The sequence below is a fragment of the Pantherophis guttatus genome, chromosome 3, assembly GCF_059756535.1.
Source record: "Pantherophis guttatus breed Tessera chromosome 3, ASM5975653v1, whole genome shotgun sequence".
NCBI classification, from domain to species: domain Eukaryota; kingdom Metazoa; phylum Chordata; class Lepidosauria; order Squamata; family Colubridae; genus Pantherophis; species Pantherophis guttatus.
In genome coordinates this window covers 101749558-101771565 of record NC_142065.1, presented here as the reverse complement: position 1 = coordinate 101771565, position 22008 = coordinate 101749558, and the positions used below count along the sequence as shown (strand labels likewise).

The 22008-nt window shown below is 41.1% G+C and overlaps 1 protein-coding gene across 1 annotated transcript in view; it reads right to left on the bottom strand.

Moving 5' to 3' along the window:
- Positions 1-22008, bottom strand: part of NMNAT2 (nicotinamide nucleotide adenylyltransferase 2) — an 84143-nt gene that overhangs the window by 4378 nt on the left and 57757 nt on the right. Inside the window, exons 5-10 of the mRNA XM_034409643.3 lie at positions 12185-12311; positions 10230-10310; positions 9866-9910; positions 5578-5654; positions 4855-4956; positions 1296-1363 (exon numbers count right to left, since the gene is read on the bottom strand). Coding sequence (XP_034265534.1) covers positions 1296-1363; positions 4855-4956; positions 5578-5654; positions 9866-9910; positions 10230-10310; positions 12185-12311 — 500 coding nt within the window. The remainder of the gene's footprint in view (positions 1-1295; positions 1364-4854; positions 4957-5577; positions 5655-9865; positions 9911-10229; positions 10311-12184; positions 12312-22008) is intronic.

The following is a 22008-nucleotide window of genomic DNA, read 5'->3' as shown; positions in this document are numbered from 1 at the left end:
TATTTCAGATCCTGCACAGTTTTCATCAATTTCCCACCATTCAGTGTAGGGAATTTGGGTCACAGCTTGCAGCAATAATGGTCAGAAGATTCTCCAAGGCCTGCCAAAAAGGGGAATTGGGCTGCATGTACGTCTAGAGCTACAAGTTACCCATCCCTATCCTAGTAGATGATATCCAAAATGGAATTGCCTGACCCTTGTGGCATATCTCATATGGGGGAGAATCTTTTTTGCTTAACATTATTAAGAAATAATATATGCAAAGAGCAATTACTGTAGCAAATGGAATCCAGCATGTAATTTTTCTCCAACCCACACCTCATGCCAAACCAAAGACAGGAGCCCAGGGAGAATTTAAATTGCCTGCTCTTTATGCAACAAATGTGGGCAGATGTCTTAGTGAAATATAAGCAAGTTAAAACTAATTGAAAGTTCTCTCCTTTGCCAGTCTATTTGACAAAGTTGTAAAATTCTGGATGAACTCAGCTGCAGGTTCCACAATTTATTTCTTGTCAATTCTGCAGTGCCCTTAAAACCATCATCAGAACTCTAGTGTTATTTTGTATAGCAAACTTCCTGCTACATTTAGGGTTTCCACAACAGGCAAAAAAGGTGAAGGACAGGGGGAAACATTATTATCGTAGCTCCAATAAGCAGGCAGGATTTATGGATTACCTCCCAAATTTTTCTGCCTGTTCATGTGCCTGTATTTTATTCTGTATGCACAGTTGGCCACTTTAGGATCTGATGTAACAGAGGAATAAAAAGAGTGCTGCCATAAAGGTAATCCTTGACTTACAACCAAATTTGGGATCAGACTTTCCATGGCTAAGCAAGGAAGTTGTTAAGTGAGTCGCACCCAATTTTATGAACTTCTTTGCCACAGTGGTTAAGCGAATCATTGCCATTGTTAAATCAGGCAGTCATTAAGCAAGTCTGGCTTCCCCATTGATTCTGCTTGTCGGAAGCCAGTTGGGAAGGTTGCAAATGGTGATCATATGATATCTGGACAGTGCAATTGTCATAAATATGCACCTGCTGCCAAGCATCCAATTTTTTGTCGGTTGTTAAGTGTGAGGACTAGTTTTAGTTTTTTCAGTGCTGTTGTGACTTTTTTTTACTGTCACTAAACTAATGGCTGTATGTCGAGAACTACCTATATTATCAAATACTCTGTCCTTGAATAGATGGCTTCCCCTTCAACCAAACCAGTTTCTTAACAATTATCTTGCTGCTATTTTTTCCCTCCCCAGTAAGTCACCTTCCCCATTCATAGCCCATTTCCCCTCACTCACCTGCTTTTAGTGGAACTGACAATAGCCATGGGGTGATTCACATCATCCTTCACAACCAGGATATTGTTCTGCGGAGGAAACATTGCCAAGGATATAAGCATGAAACTTTCCACATGCTCTCTGAAGCAGGATATTGGCCTTTAAGATTTGTAAACTCAATAGAAGGGCCTTTTCAGTTATGGCATCCTTACCTTAGAATGCCCCCCCACCCCAGTCCCATTGTTTCTAAGCTCTATCTTTTAAAAAAATAAAGGAATATAGATGAAAATAGAGGAAAGTGAAGTTGTATTGAATCAGTATTTTGAGCGGAAGAGTTGAATATTTTTACTGAGAGATTATCTTTCGTTGTAAATGATTTTAAACTAACCTAGTATTTATTGTACTCTTATCATTTTTAATGTTTTTTTTTAAAAAAACCAATGAATTGTAAATCTCTGAAAGTGTTGTATTCCAGCTATCTATCAGAATTAAAAAAAAAAAAAAAAGGGAAAAGCTACTGCAAAGCAAAACTAATTGTATTCTATTTTTTCTCTCTCTAAATAGCTCGGATTGAGATTTGGTTACACAAACCATCAAGTCTCAGTCAAACTCTAGGTTATTTCTACTCTTCTTTTGTTTGCCTTTCAGATAATAGCGAAGCCTTCAATTTTTCCGAAACAAAGACCTAAGCTGAAAATAATGTGACACTTGCTCACTTTTGTCAGAATCCTTGCATTTTAAAGAAGGGATTAAAAACATATTACTGCAGGTGAAAATCCAAATTAGAGAGACTAAAACAATTAATGACTTTATCTTGAACCTGCTTAGGGAATGTTAGACCTTCAAGGAAGCCCACAAAAGGAGCACAGTTATGAGTGCTAATTTTGTTGTGAGGTTTTGGAATCTTGCAAGACTGAAATTATCCCTTCTGTCCTCTCTAGGGAGTGTCCCTGCTAAAATGTTTCCCTTGCACCTTCCTTCTTCTGTAGATGGAAATCTCTTTTATATGATGATGTGGCTGTCCTTTCTGTCTCCCAAGATAATTTCAATGTACCATTAATGGACAAGGAAACTATTCTTATCCTTGATTATTTGTAGGAGATGACCAGGCTGAGCCTGAAGGAGGGGGTCAAACTCATCATAAGTCACGAGTCCCTTCATGCCTGCAAGAGATCTAAGTCCAGCCCACTTTCAATGCCTCTCTTATCTTCCCTGCATTTTCCTTAATGGTCAGTTGTCCAGATTCTTATAAAAAGCTTAAGCTTTCAATGACTCTTTATACTCATTTCAACTGCTTGCATCTCCTGTTTTCCACGACACTTGACACTATTTCCAGGCAAAGCTCTTCTACAGTCCTGGCTGCAACTTCCTGAGAGACCTAGAAGACAGAAGTCTAGTAGAGTTCCTGCCCCCTATGTAGACAAACCTGAAATGGGCAACTGTACTGTAATGGAAGGGACATGGTTGCTCAGTGGCTAAGATGCTGAGCTTGTCGATTGAAAGGTCAGCAGTTCAGCGGTTTGAATCCCTAGTGCCACATAATGGGGTGAGCTCCCATTATTTGTCCCAGCTTCTGCCAATCTAGCAGTTCGAAAGCACATAAAAAACACAAGTAGAAAAATAGGGACCACCTTTGGTGGGAAGGTAACAGTGTTCCGTGTGCCTTTGGTGTTGAGTCATGCCAGCCACATGACCACGGAGACGTCTTTGGACAGCACTGGCTCTTCTGTCTTTGAAACAGAGATGAGCATCACCCCCTAGAGTCGGGAACAACTAGCACTTATGTGCGAGGGGAACCTTTACCTTTATCTTTTTATTGTAATGGAATGTGTGATTGATGTTGAGGTTCTAGGGGAAGAGTTGTTGCCTAGGAATCAATCAGACAAGAGAAACTGGAACCCCAGCAGATTAACGCTCAGAGGAAGAAATTTAGGAAAAACCTGCCATAATTGTTCGGGCAGCTAAGAACAGTGGGAGGAAGTTTGTACCTTCAGACTTGCAAGATCATGTTAATATATCTTTACAATAGCAGAATTAGCATATCTAGTCACGTTTCCTGTCCGGTTTACCTGGGAGAGCTGACATGTATGCAACCAGAGAGTTTCAGGAAAGCAGGTCTGAGTACCAGCCTAAAGTCCATTAATTATATGACCTTGTAGATGACCCTCACTCTGTCAAGGATCTTGGAGTACTCATATCTAATGATCTAAGTGTCAAAGCCCACTGTAACAACATTGCCAAAAAGGCATTAAGAATTGTAAACCTAATCTTGCGTAGCTTCTTCTCCGGTAATATCACACTACTAACTAGAGCATACAAAACATTTGCTAGATCAATTCTGGAATACAGCTCAGCTGTCTGGAACCCACATTAATACAATTGAACTTGTCCAGAAATATTTCACAAGAAGAGTCCTCCACTCCTCTACTCGCAACAAAATACCTTATGCCACCAGATTTGAAATTCTGGGCTTAGAAAACTTAGAACTACGCCGCCTTCGGTATTTTATTTATTTATTTATTTATTAAATTTATATATGATATGGTATGACCTAAGCGTAGCTCATAAAATTATCTGCTACAATGTCCTACCTCTCAATGACTACTTCAGTTTCAACCACAACAATACACGAGCACACAATAGATACAAACATAAGGTAAATCACACCAAACTCGATTGCAGAAAATATGACTTCAGCAACAGAGTGGTCAATGCCTGGAATACACTACCTGACTCTGTGGTTTCATCCCAAAACCCCCAAAATTTTAACCTAAGATTGTCTACTGTTGACCTCACCCCATTCCTAAGAGGTCTGTAAGGGGCATGCATAAGAGCACCAGCGTTTGTACCGTCCCTGTCCTAATGTTTCTTCTATTTTTACCAGTGGTGAAATCTAAAATTTGTTACTACCGGTTCTGTGGGCGTGGCTTGGTGTGGGTGGGTAATGTGACTGGGTGGGCATGGCCAATTTTTTTTCTTTTAAAATCATTTTTTAGGCGAAGAGGTTGCAAAAAAATGCTTTCAAAAGGCTCTGATGATCCCAGCTGAGTTGCCTGAACAGCAGAGGCTTTTTTTCTTTTAAAAGCCTCTGCCAATCAGGCAACTTAGCTTGGATCGTCAGAGGCTTTTAAAAGAAAAAAAGCCTCTGCCGATCAGACAACTCAGCTGGGACCATCAGCTGACGATCCCTTTGACGATCCCAGCTGAGCTGCACGATGATCGGAGGCTTTTTTTTTTACTTTTAAAAGCATTTTTTTGGCCGAAGATGTTGCAGAAAAAAATGCTTTTAAAAATTAAAAGAAAAAGCCTCCGATGATTGTGCGGCTCAGCTGGGCATGGGGGGGGGGCAGGGATTTTTGCTACCGGTTCTCCGAACCACCCGCCTCCATCGCTACTGGATCGGGTGATACAGTCCGAACTGGGAGCATTTCACCCCTGATTTGTACCTATTTTATGTATCAAATCCATGCTTATTATACATATTACCAAATACATTCTTGAGAAAGAAAGAAAGAAAGAAAGAAAGAAAGAAAGAAAGAAAGAGAAAGAAAAAGAAAGAAAAAGAAAGAACAAAACTTACTTTATACTTGCGAAGTACAGAAGAGTGGTTCATGATTTTCTCGGTGTCAGTACCATCTCGTGGCACAACAACAATGCCAAAATCCCCCACTATCACCTCCATCTGTTTAAATTAGAATGAATATCTTTTATGAAAGCATATATTTACAGAAATAAATTCAGTTTTCTTCTAAATCTGAATCAGCTTTGGAGTTATTGTCTTCCAGTGAAGGTGTATTCTCAACAATAGCTACCCTAATGGGTGAATCTGGGAATTGCAGTCCTCAGATTTTGAGAAAACTCAATTTAAAGGCTGAACCAGCATATGCATTCATAAGAACATTTAATCAAATCCTTACCCAAATTCTTGTGGGTAAATCATTTTAAAAGAAATTTGGCAAGGGTTGTTTATTTTCTTGATATGGTTGTAAGAGTAATCAACTAATAAACTCCTACTACTGAAATAGGAAATTATATTTATTTACATTACAAACAAATGCCTCTCTAACTGCACTATAAAAATCACCATTGTCCTTTTACTATTGTCAGAACTAGAAAAGAAAGGGTCACGAACAGAGAAGGTGGAAATAGACTGTCAATCTATAATTTCCCAAGCCATCACAAAGTAAACAAAACTCCCGAGGAAGTATATTTTGCTAAATCATTATTTTCTGTGTGTAAATGGAGAGGAAGGGAGGGAAGGAAGGAAGATCACAGCTTTGACTGTCTTCTGTTATCTACTCACATCAGCTTCATTCCAAAGGCCTGGGATACAGAAGGACTCCAGAAGATCACTTCCACACAGCAGCAAGATTCGAAGCTCTGAAGAAAAGAGATACAGCTACTGAGATGTTCCCCTGGATAACCACTCCCCACTAATCTCTTTGCCTTGATGCAAAGGCTTGAGAAAAAGGAAGGAGAGCAGAAAAGGTGGGTGCTTTGAATCAGAGTTGTGGTTCCTGTGTTGTGAAAACATTCTAGAATTGTTACCATCTGTCTATCAGTCAGGTTATCTACTTCACTGACCACTAATATTCCTTAAGCAATGTCAGTGTTATCTTCATTTTTGGCAATTTTGTGCACCAATGTAATGCATGTGGCAATGACTTTTCTATGCCTGTGTAAACACAAAAGCAGAAACAGAATAACACAGTTGGAAGGGACCTTGGATGTCCACTAATCCAGCTCCCTGATCAAGCAGGAAATCTATACGATTTCAGACAAATGATTGTCCACTCTTCTTAAAAACCTCCAGTGTTGGAGCACCCAGAACTTCTGAAGGCAAGTCGCTTCACTGATTAATTGTTCAAACTGTTAGGAAATTTCTCCTTAGCTTAGGTTGGTCCTCTCCTTGATTAGTTTCCATCCATTACTTCTTGTCTTGCCCTCAGGTGCTTTGGAGAATAGGCTGATCCCCTTCTTTGTAGCAGCCCCTTAGTTATTGGAACACTGCTATCATGTCACCCCTAGTCCTTCTTTTCATTTAACTAGACACTTCCTGCAACCGTTCTTCATATCATAAAACTTTTGATGCAGTTGACTACTAGAGAGAAAATATTCTTCTGCCTTATGTCTGAAGATGACTCAGCTTATGAAATGCAGGAAAGTGTTCAAAGAGTTATTTCCATTATGCCATGTTCCACTACCTGTCACTCCACTCTGTAATGGCAGGGCTCAGTAGAATTTCCAGGTAGGTTCCCATAAAGTTATATTCAACATCAAGGGTATAAAATCTTAAAAATGTGGAATCTGCTATGGACTACTAGCTTCTGTCGTGTTCCATTCTATGGATTAGAACACACACAAAAAAAAATGTATTCCAAAGTAGACTTATTTGGAAAAGCTGAGTACAAAAAAATATTGATTGAGTAGTTATTTTTGGTAAGTATACATTAGGGTAATGCATAATTCCATCTGTTAGGATGGAAGATTACAGTGATAATGAATGTGGGTTTTTAATTGTAAGATTAATTTACAGACTACAGTTATAAGTGAAAATGAGTGTCAATGCACATGAAGCAGATTTAGAATGATTTTTCACACCCTCAACCCATTATTAGGTGCTTGTCAGTCTGAAAGGCAATGCTGGATCTTTGATGTCATATGCATTTTATTATCTGGGAAGCTGCATAGTATACAGCATGACAAATCATTTGGATTCAATCCAAAAAAGATGGTTTTGAAGGAGACACATGAATGTTGTAAATGACAAATTTACAACTCTTCAAAACACTTAAATCCTTTCCTAAAAGTTCACTGCCTTGGAAGAGTTGCAACCATTGTTTAGAAGTTACAGACAACTGCTACATTTATAATCTCTTCATGCTCTAAAGCGCAGACTGAAATCAGTTCCAAGTAATGCACAGCTTTTCAAGAGTTTTTGCAGAATTCAGTAGTATCTTTGTAGATAACATCATTCCAGTCTTCCCCATCATGCAATACAGCCCTCATAAACTCCCTGATCTTTGCATATATGTATTGTTTTCCCAACTAATATAAGGTGACCAGACGTCCCGCTTTGGAGCAATTTGTCCCGCGTCCCGCGGCGTTTTAAAAAAGTCCCGATTTTTCATTCTGTCTCCTGAGTCCCCGCTGATGGCTAGAGGGAAAAAAAACTGTTTAAACTCTTGCCGCAGGGCTTCAAAGGGCCGCCCTACGTTGATTAGCTCAGCTTCCCCCTCTCAGCTGATTTGCGCAGGGCTCTGCTCTTCCTAAATTGCTCCAGCAGTTTTTTTTTCTCTTTGTGCAAACCAAGCTCAAAACGAAAATGAAAGTAAAACAGGCTGTTGGCTTTGGTGTTTGCTTGCAACGTTGGAAAATTAGGCAGCAGATTTATTTTCCTTTTCCTCACCAAAAAAGGTAGGTGGAAACAATGGGAAATTATTTAGGGCAAAAGAGGAGAGTTCAAGATTTTAAAACACAAAAGAAAAAAAAGCTCTTTTTAACTAGGGAATTGTAATAATTGAGATACTATTAATTGTATACTGTGTTGAAAGCAGAAATGGTTAAGTTCTGGTTTGGAGGAATATATGGGGGAAATTATTTGGTTTATTATTATTGGTAAATATAATTAATTGATTTGTAAGAAATTGGATTGCATGGAAATAATTGGAATATTCATGTTCATATTAATATACAAAAAAGATAGTTATATAACTAATTGATTTATATTAAAATGTTGAATTTGTATTAAACAACTGTATTACATAATTACATAATTAACCAATGTGAGGATGGATATAAAAATAGATGACAATGGAAAGGGGTATAATATAGAATAGAAGGGAAAAATTGAATTTGATTAAGATTAGAGATGAGGATGAAGGGTAATATTGTTTTTTTTAAAAAAATAGATGAGGAATAAATATGGCAAAAAGGAAATATAGAAATTGTAAATTTAATTGAAATGACTAAACACTGTTTAAATTTGTGAACCAGCCAAATATTCTGTTCAAAGAAAATACATTGTATGTTTGTATGTGTGTTTCTAATTATTGCTATTTATTCATATTTGTTCTCTTTTATTCTTTAAAGTTTAACAATTCATTCTTTATCTTAATATCTTTATATTTGTTTGGGGTTGGCTTTCTTCCCTTTCATCTTTTTTATTGTACAGCAATCTTTCTCCTCAAACCTACCACCTCTCTTTTCTTTCCTTCTTACTTTCTCTTCCCCCCACCCTCTTCTTCTCCTCCCTATTTCCTCTTCCTTTCTCCTTCTCCTCCTCTCTTCCTCCCTCTCTTACCGTCACTCCTACTCTAATTTCCCTTCCCTTCCTTCATCCCTCTCTATTGCTGTATCCTTTTGTGCATATGGACTACTCAGAGGGCTGAAAAAGTTATTTTTGACTGGTCCTCGCACTTTTGACCAGTCCTCGAACTTACGACTGTCCTCACATTTTACATTTTTGCCCTATCTTGTCATCATGGTGAAGAGAAGCAGTTGTGAAATGAGTGACATGGTTGTTAAGAATGCTGCATGGGCATAAATGTGAGGATGGTCATAAGTGTGAGGACCAGTCAAAAGTGCGAGGACCTGTCAGAAATGACTTTTTTCAGCCCTCTGGTTAGTCCTTTTGTGCATATGGACTACTCAGAGGGCTGAAAAAGTTATTTTTGACTGGTCCTCACACTTTTGACCAGTCCTCGAACTTACGACTGTCCTCACATTTTACATTTTTGCCCTATCTTGTCACCATGGTGAAGAGAAGCAGTTGTGAAATGAGTGACATGGTTGTTAAGAATGCTGCACGGGCATAAATGTGAGGATGGTCATAAGTGTGAGGACCATTCAAAAGTGCGAGGACCTGTCAGAAATGACTTTTTTCAGCCCTCTGGTTAGTCCTTTTGTGCATATGGACTACTCAGAGGGCTGAAAAAGTTATTTTTGACTGGTCCTCGCACTTTTGACCAGTCCTCGAACTTACGACTGTCCTCACATTTTACGTTTTTTGCCCTATCTTATCACCATGGTGAAGAGAAGCAGTTGTGAAATGAGTGACATGGTTGTTAAGAATGCTGCACGGGCATAAATGTGAGGATGGTCATAAGTGTGAGGACCAGTCAAAAGTGCGAGGACCTGTCAGAAATGACTTTTCAGCCCTCTGAGTAGTCCCTATACACATAGCCATGGCCACCAGGTCACATGACCAGCTAGCCATGGCCACCAGGTCACATGACCAGCTAGCCACGCCCACCCAGTCACATGGCCTCCAAGCCACGCCCACACAATAAGCCACGCCCACAATGGTGTCCTTCTTACCAATGTTAAAATCTGTTCACCTTACCCTATACACATAGCCATGGCCACCCAGTCACATGACCAGCTAGCCACGCCCACCCAGTCACATGACCAGCTAGCCACGCCCACAAAATAAGCCACGCCCACAATGTCCCTCTTTACCAATGTTAAAATCTGGTCACCTTAAACTAATATCAACATCAATTGTGCAATAAAGTAACCACAACTCTTCTGCCCCTTTTATATGCAAGTATGCCCACTTTTACAAGGGCCTATGGATGATGCTCACTTACCAATCTCTTCATATCTCATCACAGTCCCCAAATTAGCATTTTCATCTAGAAAGCAAGAAAAGAAAATGCTGAAATTATATTTCACAGGATGACCTCTACAAAAATCTGAGCTACTAACGGTAAGGGAAATGAATGGGAATTAAGAAAGCATTCAAGCTGGGCCAGACTTAGATCTGGGCCAGACTTAGATCTATTGTGGGCACACTCCTGACTGATGACATGAGTCCCTCCCTCAGGCTCAACCTCCCTCAGGCTCAGCCTCCCTCAGGCTCAGCCTGGTCATCTACATCTAGGAAAGAATCTAATTTCAGTCACAGGTCACAAGTTTTAGCTGGCTGCAGACAACCCCTTTTTAACAACATACCCACAAAGGTGAAACGCTCCATCGGGGGACGAACACAGCAAATCCTGCTAAGGCTTTCTCCCACCTTCCCCAAAAATTTTGCTAAGGAAAGAAGGAAAGCAAAGGATAAAACAGAAAAATCTGCATTTAATACAGCTTGGAAGTTCGATGGTTTACAAATGAAACATTATTTTCCCTCCATTCAGTGGCTTTCCTGTACAATTTAAAATAACATATGTGGGTTGTGATTTGATCACCAGAATTTTTTAAAAATCCTTGTTTTGACAAAGTGTTACTGCTGTTGTCAACACAACACAGAACCTGAATTTGTTTCTGAGAACTACACAGCAGATAAAAACAGGTGGCCTCTTATTCAAATGGAAATCGCTAAAATGCAATTTTCCCCTCTGCAGTTTAAGTATATAACAAGAATCCAATTTGACCCATGTGCTTAAAGTTATACTAAATTCATTCAAAATTAAAATATTTATTTAACTTAGAGCACCAACTACAGAGTTATTTTGACAATACAATGAAAAATACATTTAAAATGAAACTCAGTGACAAAGATACTTAAAAGAAAAAAAATAATTAAAATCAACAATGAAAATAATATGTGGTAAAGAAAGTATAAACCAAAATCCATGACCTTCAACAGCCATTTCTAGCTAATGAGCAGTTACAGCTATTATTCAACTACTGAGTTTAATTCATTTTGATTTTTTTAAAAAAAAGATTAGTGTACCATCTTGAGCATGCACATTAAAAGTAAAGTAAAACAGAAATAAAAATATATATTTACAAAGTATAAATAGATGCTGTAATGTATCTCAGAATGCCAGACCTGAGGGCTGGTCAATGCAGAGATGCTAGACCAGTGATGGTGAGCCTATGATGTGTATCAAAGGTGACACGCCACAATGTTTTGGGTACCACACAAGTATTCAACAAGACCCAACTACTATTCTAGAAAGCACGTCCTGTTCTTGCACAATTTTCAGAGGCCACAGAGGGTGATGTGTGCTCTTGTGCACCTTCCAGATCCTCCCAAAGTCACATGAAAGGGCCGTGCTCTCACACGATCTCCAGACTTTCTGAAAATGAGTTTTAACCACATTTTATTTTTGTAACTGTTTGATGTTTCGTTGTATACCACTGAGTACCACATGATTGGACTGTTTTAAAAAAAAACCTGAATATGTAAAGAATTGTTTCTCTTTTGTTTGTAGGGCAGGCACCAGCAACATCAAGTTTAGCATTTTCCAAACTTGACACGCTGAGTCCAAAAGATTTGGCATCACTGTGCTAGACTAAATGGGCTCTTTATCAGATCCAGCAGGCACTTATGTTACATTTAAAGACAATACCACCTATTGGATGGTCAAAAAAAAAAATTGAAAGGATCTGTTTTCCCCCTTTTTTTCTTCTGTCCCCAGCAGTTGTTTATATTTGAAACCAATATTTTAATATCCAGTTCTCTTTGGATAGTCAAGGTTTGCAAGACAAAACTTCTCCTTGCGCCATCAAACCCACTCCAGAGTGAATCATTGCAGCTGTTCCAGTCAGTTTTTCTCCTACTTTCTTATGCACTTTCTACCACCTGCGGAAGCCAAGAGTAAACCAGGTGTGCCAGTCAGAAGGTGAGAAAGAAGCAGATGAAAGGATGAGGGATGGCTGAAATGTCTCAACATGCAATTTAGTGGAAGGTTTATAATTAGGGAACTGGCAGCTATCCTGAGTACAGGTTATAAAGATGAATGAGAAAGTCTGACTGAAATATTTTGCTTACTTTGGGTGGAACAGGACATGGCTTTCCCCTCCAGATGTCAAAGTGCCAAAAATCTAACCTAGCCAATTATTTTGGCACCTCAGGCAGGAAACACCATCACAGGTTCTCTTCTCTCACCTGGGTTACCACATTTATTACTGTTGTGTTTTCAAGAGCTTCTACATTTGGACTTTCTACTTGCCCTTACCTGCAGTTGGCTTGTTGGAAAGGTTGCTGTTCTGGTAAATAGGTTGTGGGGTCTCATTCTGGGGCTGTCCAATCACTGGGGTCAAAGAAGGTGTGTTCACATTGGACAGGATACAACCAGTAACTCGCTGGAAGAAATAACAGAGCAGAATAACAGAATTCGCCTGGACCTTGGAAGTCTTCTAGTCCAAACCCCGGCTCAAGCAGAGGACCTTATATCATTTCAGACAAGTGGCTAGTCAAACTTAATTTGCATTTTCATATGCTTGGTTGATAAGTAGCTACTGAAAAAGGAAAAAAAATAGACTTTTGCCTTGTTTTACAAAGCTGCCCTTACCCAATTTTATTTCCCTATTGGCAATTCTAGGCCACATTTTTCTCCATTTTGTTCCTCCACCCTCTGCCAGCAGAACAGTGTGAATATAGTATTCCTGTGTTCAGATCAGACCATAGCAAGTTGTTTAGGAAAAGTACTATCATAGTCCTAAACAGGACTGAAGTTTTCCATATATACCTCTCAATTATCAAGAAAGATAAGACGATAAATGGCTATTAATCTCAATGGCTATATCCTATCACCAGGCAATAGGTTTGTCAACATCTGTAGCTGGGAAACCCTTTGCTGAAAGTTTAGTTTTAGTTTGTTTAATGCGATTTATATGCCGCCCTATCTCCAATGGACTCAGGGCGGCTCACAACAATAAAATGCACAATTGCACATTAAAACAGTATGAGAGTAAAAGTCCAAATTAAAACAGTTTAAAATCAATTTAAAAACTATTAAGAACCCCTCCCCCCATCAGTCCAGGCTATGAAACAACCAGGTCTTCAAATCACGGCAGAATGAGCGAAGGTCAGGGGCCATCCGGAGCTCCAAAGGAAGTTGGTTCCAAAGGGTGGGTGCGCCCACAGAGAAAGCTCTCCCCCTGAGGGTTGCCAGCTGACATTGTCTGGCCGACGGCACCCTGAGGAGGCCCTGTCTGTGGGAATGCACCGGGCGATTGGAGATTGTTGCTGGCTGCAGGGGGTCCGACAAGTATCCCGGGCCTAGGCCATGAAGGGCTTTATAGGTGATAACCAGCACCTTGAACCTCTCCCAAAGGGCAACCGGTAGCCAATGCAGGTCACGCAGGAGGGGTGTAACATGGGAGTGTCGGAACACTCCCATCACAACCTGCGTGGCCGCATTCTGCACCAATTGAAGAAAAGGTTTTCAAGGGCAGCCCTAGGTAGAGAGCGTTGCAGTAGTCAAGACGGGAGGTGACCAGCACATGAGTAACGGTGCGTAGGGCATCTTGGTCCAAGTAAGGGTGCAGCTGGCGCACAAGGTGGACCTGGGCAAATGCCCCCCTGGTCACAGTTGCTACATGATCTTCCAGAGACAACCATGAATCCAGAAGGACACCCAAGTTGCAGGCCCTATCCCCAGGGGGTAACACCTCACCCCCGATGGTCAACGATGGAATATCTCGATTGGACCCAGATGCCGGTACCCAAGCCACTCGGTCTTGGCGGTCAGAGCCTATTCCTCCCCATTCAGGTCCGTACTGCTTACAGGCAATGGGACATCACGTCGAGGGCATCACTAGGCTGGTTCGGGGTGGATATAAAAAGCTGGGTATCATCAGCATACTGATGATACCACACCCCAAAACCACAGATGATCTCCCCAAGGGGCTTCATATAGATGTTGAACAGGAGAGGTGAGAGAATTGACCCCTGGGGCACCCCACAAGTGAGGGGCCTCACAGCCGATCTCTGCCCCCCTGCCAACACTGCTTGCGTACGGCCCGAGAGATAGAAGGAGAACCACTGTAAAACAGTGCCTCCCACTCCCAACCCCTCGAGTCGTCGCAGCAGGATACCATGGTCGATGGTATCAAAAGCCGCCGAAAGATCCAAGAGGACCAGAACAGAGGAGTGTCCCCTGTCCCGAGCCCTCCAGAGATCATCCACTAGTGCGACCAATGCCGTCTCCGTGCTGTACCCCGGCCTGAAACCCGATTGGTATGGATCCAGGTAGTCTGTTTCCTCCAGGACCAACGGGAGCTGCCGAGCCACCACGCTCTCAACAACCTTCGCAACAAAGCGAAGGTTGGAGACCAGACAAAAGTTATTCAATATGGTTGGATCCAAGGCAGGTTTCTTGAGGAGGGGTCTCACCACCGCCTCCTTCAGGGCGGCAGGGAAGATCCCCTCCCCCAAAGATACCATTATTACTGCCTGGATCCAATCACCTGTCACCTCTCGGGCCGCATAGGCAAGCCAGGAGGGACATGGGTCCAGTACACATGTGGTGGCACTCAGCCTCCCCATAATCCTGCCCACTTCCTCAGGGGTGACAGGATCGAACTCCTCCCAAATCACAAGACCAGCTGTCTCCTCACCGTCTGACCCTGCCCAGTCAGAGTCCAAACCGTCCCGAATCTGAGCGATCCAGCAGATGCTGACTAAACTCCTTGGCACGTCCTTGCAAAGGATCCTCCCCTGCCCTCCAATTCAGGAGGGAGCGGGACACCCTGAACAGGGCGGCCAGGCGATTATCTGTGGACGCGATGAGGGCGGAGAAGTGTGCCCACTTCGCCGCCTCCATCGCCACCAGATAAGATCGTGTGAACGATCTCAATTAGGAACGGTCAGATTCGGAATGAGTGGATCTCCAACCACTCTCTAGGCCTCTTCTATGGCGCTTCATCTCCCGGAGCTCCTCCGTGAACTAAGGAGCCAACCGGGATCTGCGTTGAGTCAGAGGCCGCAAATGAACGACATGGTCGAGTGCCCCGGAGGCCGCCTTGTGGTCTGGTATCTATGGCACAGGTTCCAGGGTTCAAAGGCTTCTACCTGGGAATGAAACAAAAAAGCAGCCCTAAAAGTACAGTATTTTTCAGAGTATAAGATGCACCTTTCCCCCCCCCCAAAAGAGGGTGAAAATCTGGGTGCTTCTTATACTCCGAATGTAGCCCAGCTTCTCAAACGGAGGTTTCAGAGGCTGGAAAAAAGCATCAGAAACGAAGCTTCAGAAAAGAAGCCCCCAAACAGAGCTTCAGAGGCTTTTTTTCTGAAGCTCTGTTTCGGAGGCTTTCAGAGGCAGGAAAAAAAGCAAAAAAAAAAAAAAGCAAGGCACAGAGCTCACAACCAAGGAACCTATTGCTAAAATTCACCTCTGGGAACAGCTGATTGGGGGTATTCTGGGAGGCCCAGCCACCTGCCAATCAGCTTTTTTCTTATTTTCCTCCCCCAAAACTAAGGTGCGTCTTATACTCCAGTGTGTCTTATACTCCGAAAAATATGATAATCCTTTAGACAGATTTGACAAAGTATCCCTGAGGCTGTTAAAGAGAGAGTTAGGGGGTTTAGGCCTCTGGTGCAGCAGTGAAATCTGGCCAGATCTATCCAGATTGCGTGATCTGGTAGGGCTGGTGGCGGGAGGCTCTACCCACCCACCCGGATGTCATCACATCCCGTTTTTGGCCCTCTGTGCATGCGCAGAAGAGGCGCGCACGCTCACATTTCCGATTCGGTAGCGAAGGTAAGTGCATTTTACCCTTGCTCTGGTGGTCATTTTGACCCATGTGCAGCTGTACTGAAAGTGTAAGTTTTTATTCCAAGCTGTGACAATGGTAGCAATGTCAGTGTTCATGAGTACAGGCTAAGAAAGATGCCTAGTTCAGCCAAGACCTATGGAAGCAGAGGAAGATTGCAAGCAAAATCAACATGCTCTAAATACTCATTGGAAGCACTGAACCTGGCTTGGGACAGGAGTGTTGACTTGACTAAGCCGTTTTTGCAAGGAATCACAGGATACTAGGCAGCAGGGCCGGATTTAGATGAAAAGAGGCCCTAGGCTATTCCACTTATGAGGCCCTTTCACCAGTGGTGGGATTAAATTTTTTAACAACAGGTTCTGTGGGCGTGGCTTAGTTGGGGGTGTGGCTTGGCAATCATGTGACTGGATGGGCGTGGCTAGCTGGTCACGTGACTGTGTAGGCGTGGGTAGCTCGTCATGTGACCGGGTGGGCGTGGCTATGTGCATAGACTTTTTTCAGAGGGCTGAAAAAAGTCATTTCTGACTGGGCCTCGCACTTTTGACCGGTCCTCACACTTATGACCATCCTCACATTTATGCCCGTGCAGCTTTCTTAACAACCATGTCACTCATTTCACAACTGCTTTTCTTCACCATGGTGACAAGATAGGGCAAAAACGTAAAATGTGAGGACAGTCGTAAATTTGAGGACTGGTCAAAAGTGCGAGGACCAGTCAAAAATAACTTTTTCAGCCCTCTGAGTAGTCCATATGCACAAAAGGACTACCCAGAGGGCTGAAAAAAGTCATTTCTGACTGGGCCTCGCACTTTTGACTGGTCCTCACACTTATGACCATCCTCACATTTATGCCCATGCAGCTTTCTTAACAACCATGTCACTCATTTCACAACTGCTTCTCTTCACCATGGTGACAAGATAGGGCAAAAATGTAAAATGTGAGGACAGTCGTAAGTTCGAGGACTGGTCAAACGTGCGAGGACCAGTCAGAAATAACTTTTTCAGCCCTCTGAGTAGTCCATATGCATAAAAGGATACAGCAATAGAGAGGGATGAAGGAAGGGAAGGGAAATTAGAGTAGGAAAGAGAGGGAAGAAGAGAGGAGGAGAAGGAGAAAGGAAGAGGAAGTAGGGAGGAGAAGAAGAGGGGGAGGAAGAGAAAGTAAGAAGGAAAGAAAAGAGAGGTGGTAGGTTTGAGGAGAAAGATTGCTGTACAATAAAAAAGATGAAAGGGAAGAAAGCCAACCCCAAACAAATATAAAGATATTAAGATAAAGAATGAATTGTTAAACTTTAAAGAATAAAAGAGAACAAATATGAATAAATAACAATAATTAGAAACACACATACAAACATACAATGTATTTTCTTTGAACAGAGTATTTGGCCGGTTCACAAATTTAAACAGTGTTTAGTCATTTCAATTAAATTTACAATTTCTATATTTCCTTTTTGCCATATTTATTCCTCATCTATTTTTGTAAAAAACCAATATTACCCTCATCCTCATCTCTAATCTTAATCAAATTCAATTTTTCCCTTCTATTCTATATTATACCCCTTCCCATTGTCATCTATTTTTATATCCATCCTCACATTGGTTAATTATGTAATATTAGTTGTTTAATATAAATTCAACATTTTAATATAAATCAATTAGTTATATAACTATCTTTTTTGTATATTAATCAATATGAACATGAATATTCCAATTATTTCCATGCAATCCAATTTCTTACAAATCCATTAATTATATTTACCAATAATAATAAACCAAATAATTTCCCCCATATATTCCTCCAAACCACAACTTAACCATTTCTGCTTTCAGAAATATACAATTAATAGTATCTCAATTATTACAATTCCCTAGTTAAATAGAGCTTTTTTTCTTTTGTGTTTTAAAATCCTGAACTCTTCTCTTTTTCCCTAAATTTCCCATTGTTTGCACTTACCTTTTTTGGTGAGGAAAAAGAAAAGAATTCTGCCTGCCTAATTTCCCAACCTTGCAGCAACAGCAAAGCAGTTTCAGTTTCGTTTCTCAGCCTAGCTAGGGGGAAAAAAATCAACACTTTGCACGGAAGCAGAAGAGCCCTGAGCAAAACAGCTGAGACAAATCAGCTGAGAGCCGGGAGGCCAATTAGCCTATGCTGAAGCTCCCGGGGCCAATAAAATTACAAAAAAACCACACCAAACCCTTTGTTAAATTGCTGGCTCCCCCGCCCCTCGCCCACCACTATTTATTGGCAATAAATAGTGGTGCGGAGGGGCGGGGCAAGCCAGCAATTTAACAAAAGGTTCGGTTGCACCACTGGCTCTAGGGCGGCCCTTTGAAGCCCGGCGGCAAGAATTTGAAGTTTTTTTTTCCTCTAGCCATCGGAGGCAGCAATAGATGCGGAGTGGGCGGGGTAAGCGAACGGCCGGCGATCCAACAGAGCAGAGTGAGGGTGAGTGAAGGCGTGGAAGCTGCTTTCTCCATCCTGCTCTCTTGCGTCCGGAGCCCACGTGGATCCCAGGCAGCGGAACTCAGGCTAGGGAAGGGGTGGGCAATTGTGGCTCTTTTACAACCTGTGGCCTTCAACTCCCAGAATTCCTGAGACAGCCAAGTTGTCTCAGGAATTCTGGAAGTTGAAGTCCACAGGTTGTAAAAGAGTCACAATTGCCCACCCCTGACTACGGTAGGCTGGCGCCGCGCGGGTGGGAGGCGAGGGGCGGGCAAGCCAGCAATTTAACAAAGGGTTCGGCCGAGCCCCCTAGAACCCCCAGAATCCCACCACTGTGTAGGCCCCTCTTGATCTTGAGGCCCTAGGCTGAAGCCTAGTTAGCCTATAGGAAAATCTGGCCCTGCTAGGCAGGGAGTGGGTTAGGGGGTTTGATATCTCCAAAATACAGGTGACTTAGCATAGTTGTTTGAAAGAGATTATGTCTGGATTTACGCCTGACTACAATAACCATTTTTTATTAATCAGCTTATTTTCTGATTGTCTTTATTCCTTGTTAATTGTTGCCTATACTTTGCTCAATACCTCTCTGCTATTGAAATGGAGATACATTAACAAATAAAACTCCTTCCATTTGCCTAAATTGTCCTTTGAGGAACTCCAGATTATGCAATCGTAATGCTGGATGTAATGTTCTAGTAACAGTCTGGTTAGAAGAAGCAGGATGATCTGACTCACAGGCTTTGAGAACAGGACATCCTCATGGTTATATAGCACAAATGCCTAAGATTGCTTGGCGAATTTAAAATGCATTGATGGGTCAAAGATGCATTTATGTATAAAGTCTTTAAACCCTTGGTAGCCTAAACAGACATCCTGCCCATGTATGTTTTCAAAGGCTGAGTTTTTCAAATCCCTTACATTGTGCAATTGCAAAAAACGGGTTTTAAAAATGTATCTGAAACAAAGCCTAGTTGATTTCCCTCAAATCAAGGCATTTTTATTCACCTTAACATTTTAAATTCACAGTAAAATGCTTATTGCAATAGATGCATTATTATTATACTGTAGTGATGTAATAATTACAACTTTTTAAAAATATCTATTAAAAAAAGTTCTGATGGGTACCTCTTAAAATTTTGAGTAAAACATGGCATAGATACTTTAAAATGAATAAATGCATAAGTAATTGCAAAATGAAAAAAGCAAAGATTGCATTTACCTTGTTCTTTAAAAATAATATAGTAAATGCAATGTATTATTACAGTATACAATAACAGGAACAATCTTTTTTTTTCTGCCACCAGGGGGTGCTGTATTCTTTTGCAAAAGGCAAAAATAAAGAGGTGGAACATTATCAAGCATTGTTGAAAATTGAATGTGCATCCACAATGGAACAGAAAAGTTTGACCAACAAAAGAATTATTTGGTATTTCTTTGAATATATGGATATACATATGTCTATAATGCACTGCAACTATAATGTAGGAGTTAGCTATCACATGTTCCTCCAACAGCCTTCCCAAATGTACTGCCCATCATAACTCTCAAATTCTTCTATTATCATCCCCCAGCTAAAGGTAAAGGTAAAGGTTCCCCTTGTACATAAGTGCTAGTTGTTCCCGACTCTAGGGGGCAGTGCTCATCTCTGTTTCAAAGCCGAACAGCCAGCGCTATCTGAAGACATCTCCATGGTCATGTGTCCGGCATGACTAAATGCCAAAGGCGCATGGAAGTAGAACGCTGTTACCTTCCTACTTGCATTTTTTACATGCTTTCAAACTGCTAGGTTGGCAGAAGCTGGGACAAGTAAAGGGAGCTCACCCCGTTACATGACACTAGGAATTCGAACCACTGAACTGCCGACCTTTTGTTTGAGAAGCTCAGCGTCTTAGCCACCGCATCCCCTTAGCTACTGCTGTCATATTCATAAAGAAATCAAATATCGTTTTAAACATATTACCATATTCTTCTTAAACGATTTGCTAAGTTCAGTTTCGTGTGCGCTGCGACTTGCAGTCAACAAGTACCTTACCCCTGGCTATTTTGTTGTATCTCTCAAAGATTGGATAAATCCTTCTGTTTTTAAAAGAACAGATGAGTCAAACAGACTCAAAATGACCCTATAAATTATTTCTGACAAATAAAAGGAGAGAACACTGGGGTTACTAAAACAACAGCTAACCATTTGATGCCCCTTCCAAAATGTGGCCATGACCCCTTGACTTGTCAGAATTGGTCAAGCTTTCCAATTGTTGTTTTTTTAAGAACAATGAAAGGAACAAAGGTGTTTAGTGGAATTTTCCTGGGCAGGAAACACGGCAGCCACCGGAACCGTGTAGGGCCTTTTAATCATACTGAGAAATATGCAAACAAATTAGATGTCATAAATATTTGGGGGGAGAGGACTGGGCTTCCTTCCTCCTTAAGCTCATTTTCCCTCTTTGCAAAGCCAGATTCTGAATCAAGGAAAAGGGAGGGGTAAGGGGGGGGGACTCTCCTCTCCTCTCCCCTGTTAAGTATGACTTTCTAATATATTGCTTCTCTTTTCCTACAATATTCCCAGGGTTCTCTTTCTCATTAGCAGAATCTGAGAGCTAAAATAAGCGTAGCAGTAAATGTGTCTCTCTTTAATTTTTGCTTTATTTTAATAGTTAAGAGCCACTGTGAGAAGCTCTGCTTTTACTGAGTTCATGGCACATGGGAAGGTAGGTTCTTTTTAAAAAGTGGAGTGATTTATTCTCTGCCTTTCAACATTTACCAAAAGAATTAAATCTTTTTTTAATCTGGCCCTGCTAGAAAATCACTCCCATGTGATAGCTATTAAGCCCCACTAGCATCAGTTAGCTTCAGGAGCAATATTCATCAAGCCCACTACAAATTAGAAAAAAAAATTGCTTTTTTTCCTCCAATATCTCATATTCTTTCTAAACATTTTCACACACTCAAAGACAAGGCTTTGAAGGTGGTTGACGGGCATCTCCAGGGTGGGTCAAAAAAAGACAAGATGGCAAGTGGTGATTGCATAATCAGAACCTTCGGATTTTTTTTAAAAAAAATGTGTGTTATGCACATTTTTAAATTTTTAAACATTTTTTAAAACCCTGCATCTTTGATTTGGCTGACATCTTGATTTTTTTTTTTTTGATCCCGCTGCAGACCCCACCAATGGTGGCACTTTTAGCAGTGCCCACAGTCAAATACAGTATGTGGTCTCTCTCTTTTTTTTCCCTGGCATTTTTTATTGTTTGTATGCTTTGTTTTTTGAGGAGCAGGGCAAGATGGGAAGCAAGCAAGGGACATGTCAATGTGTTAACACATTGATATTTGAAATTTCTTAGAAGCTGGAAGGCAAAATGTATATGGATTTATGCACACTGTGTAGAAAATGGAAAGGGAAATAGTTTGCTCATTCTTTTAAGACTAGAACTTGAGTTTATTGAATGAAACAGCATGTGGTGAGAATTAGGAAATATTTTTTTCATACAGTGCTGAATTAACCAATTGAGCTTGCTACCACATGATATTGTGATGGACATCAACTTGGACAACTTTAAATGAGGAGCTGTAGCAGACAATGCAAATCTTCCATTCAGGATATGATTCAAAACTGATTTGGTCAAGTATCTGAACTGTAGGAACCAGACTGGAAGCAACCCCTATTAGACAGATTCATGGAAGGTAAGGTTACTCATGATTACTAATAATAATGGATAAATTGTCTCCAATAATCAGAGCCAAATAACTTTCATGGCAGTTGATGAAGAACTCAAAAAGAAGGACACTGTTTCCACAAATATCTTGTTGCCCATTCGTGAAAAGAGTATTGGGCTTTATGGA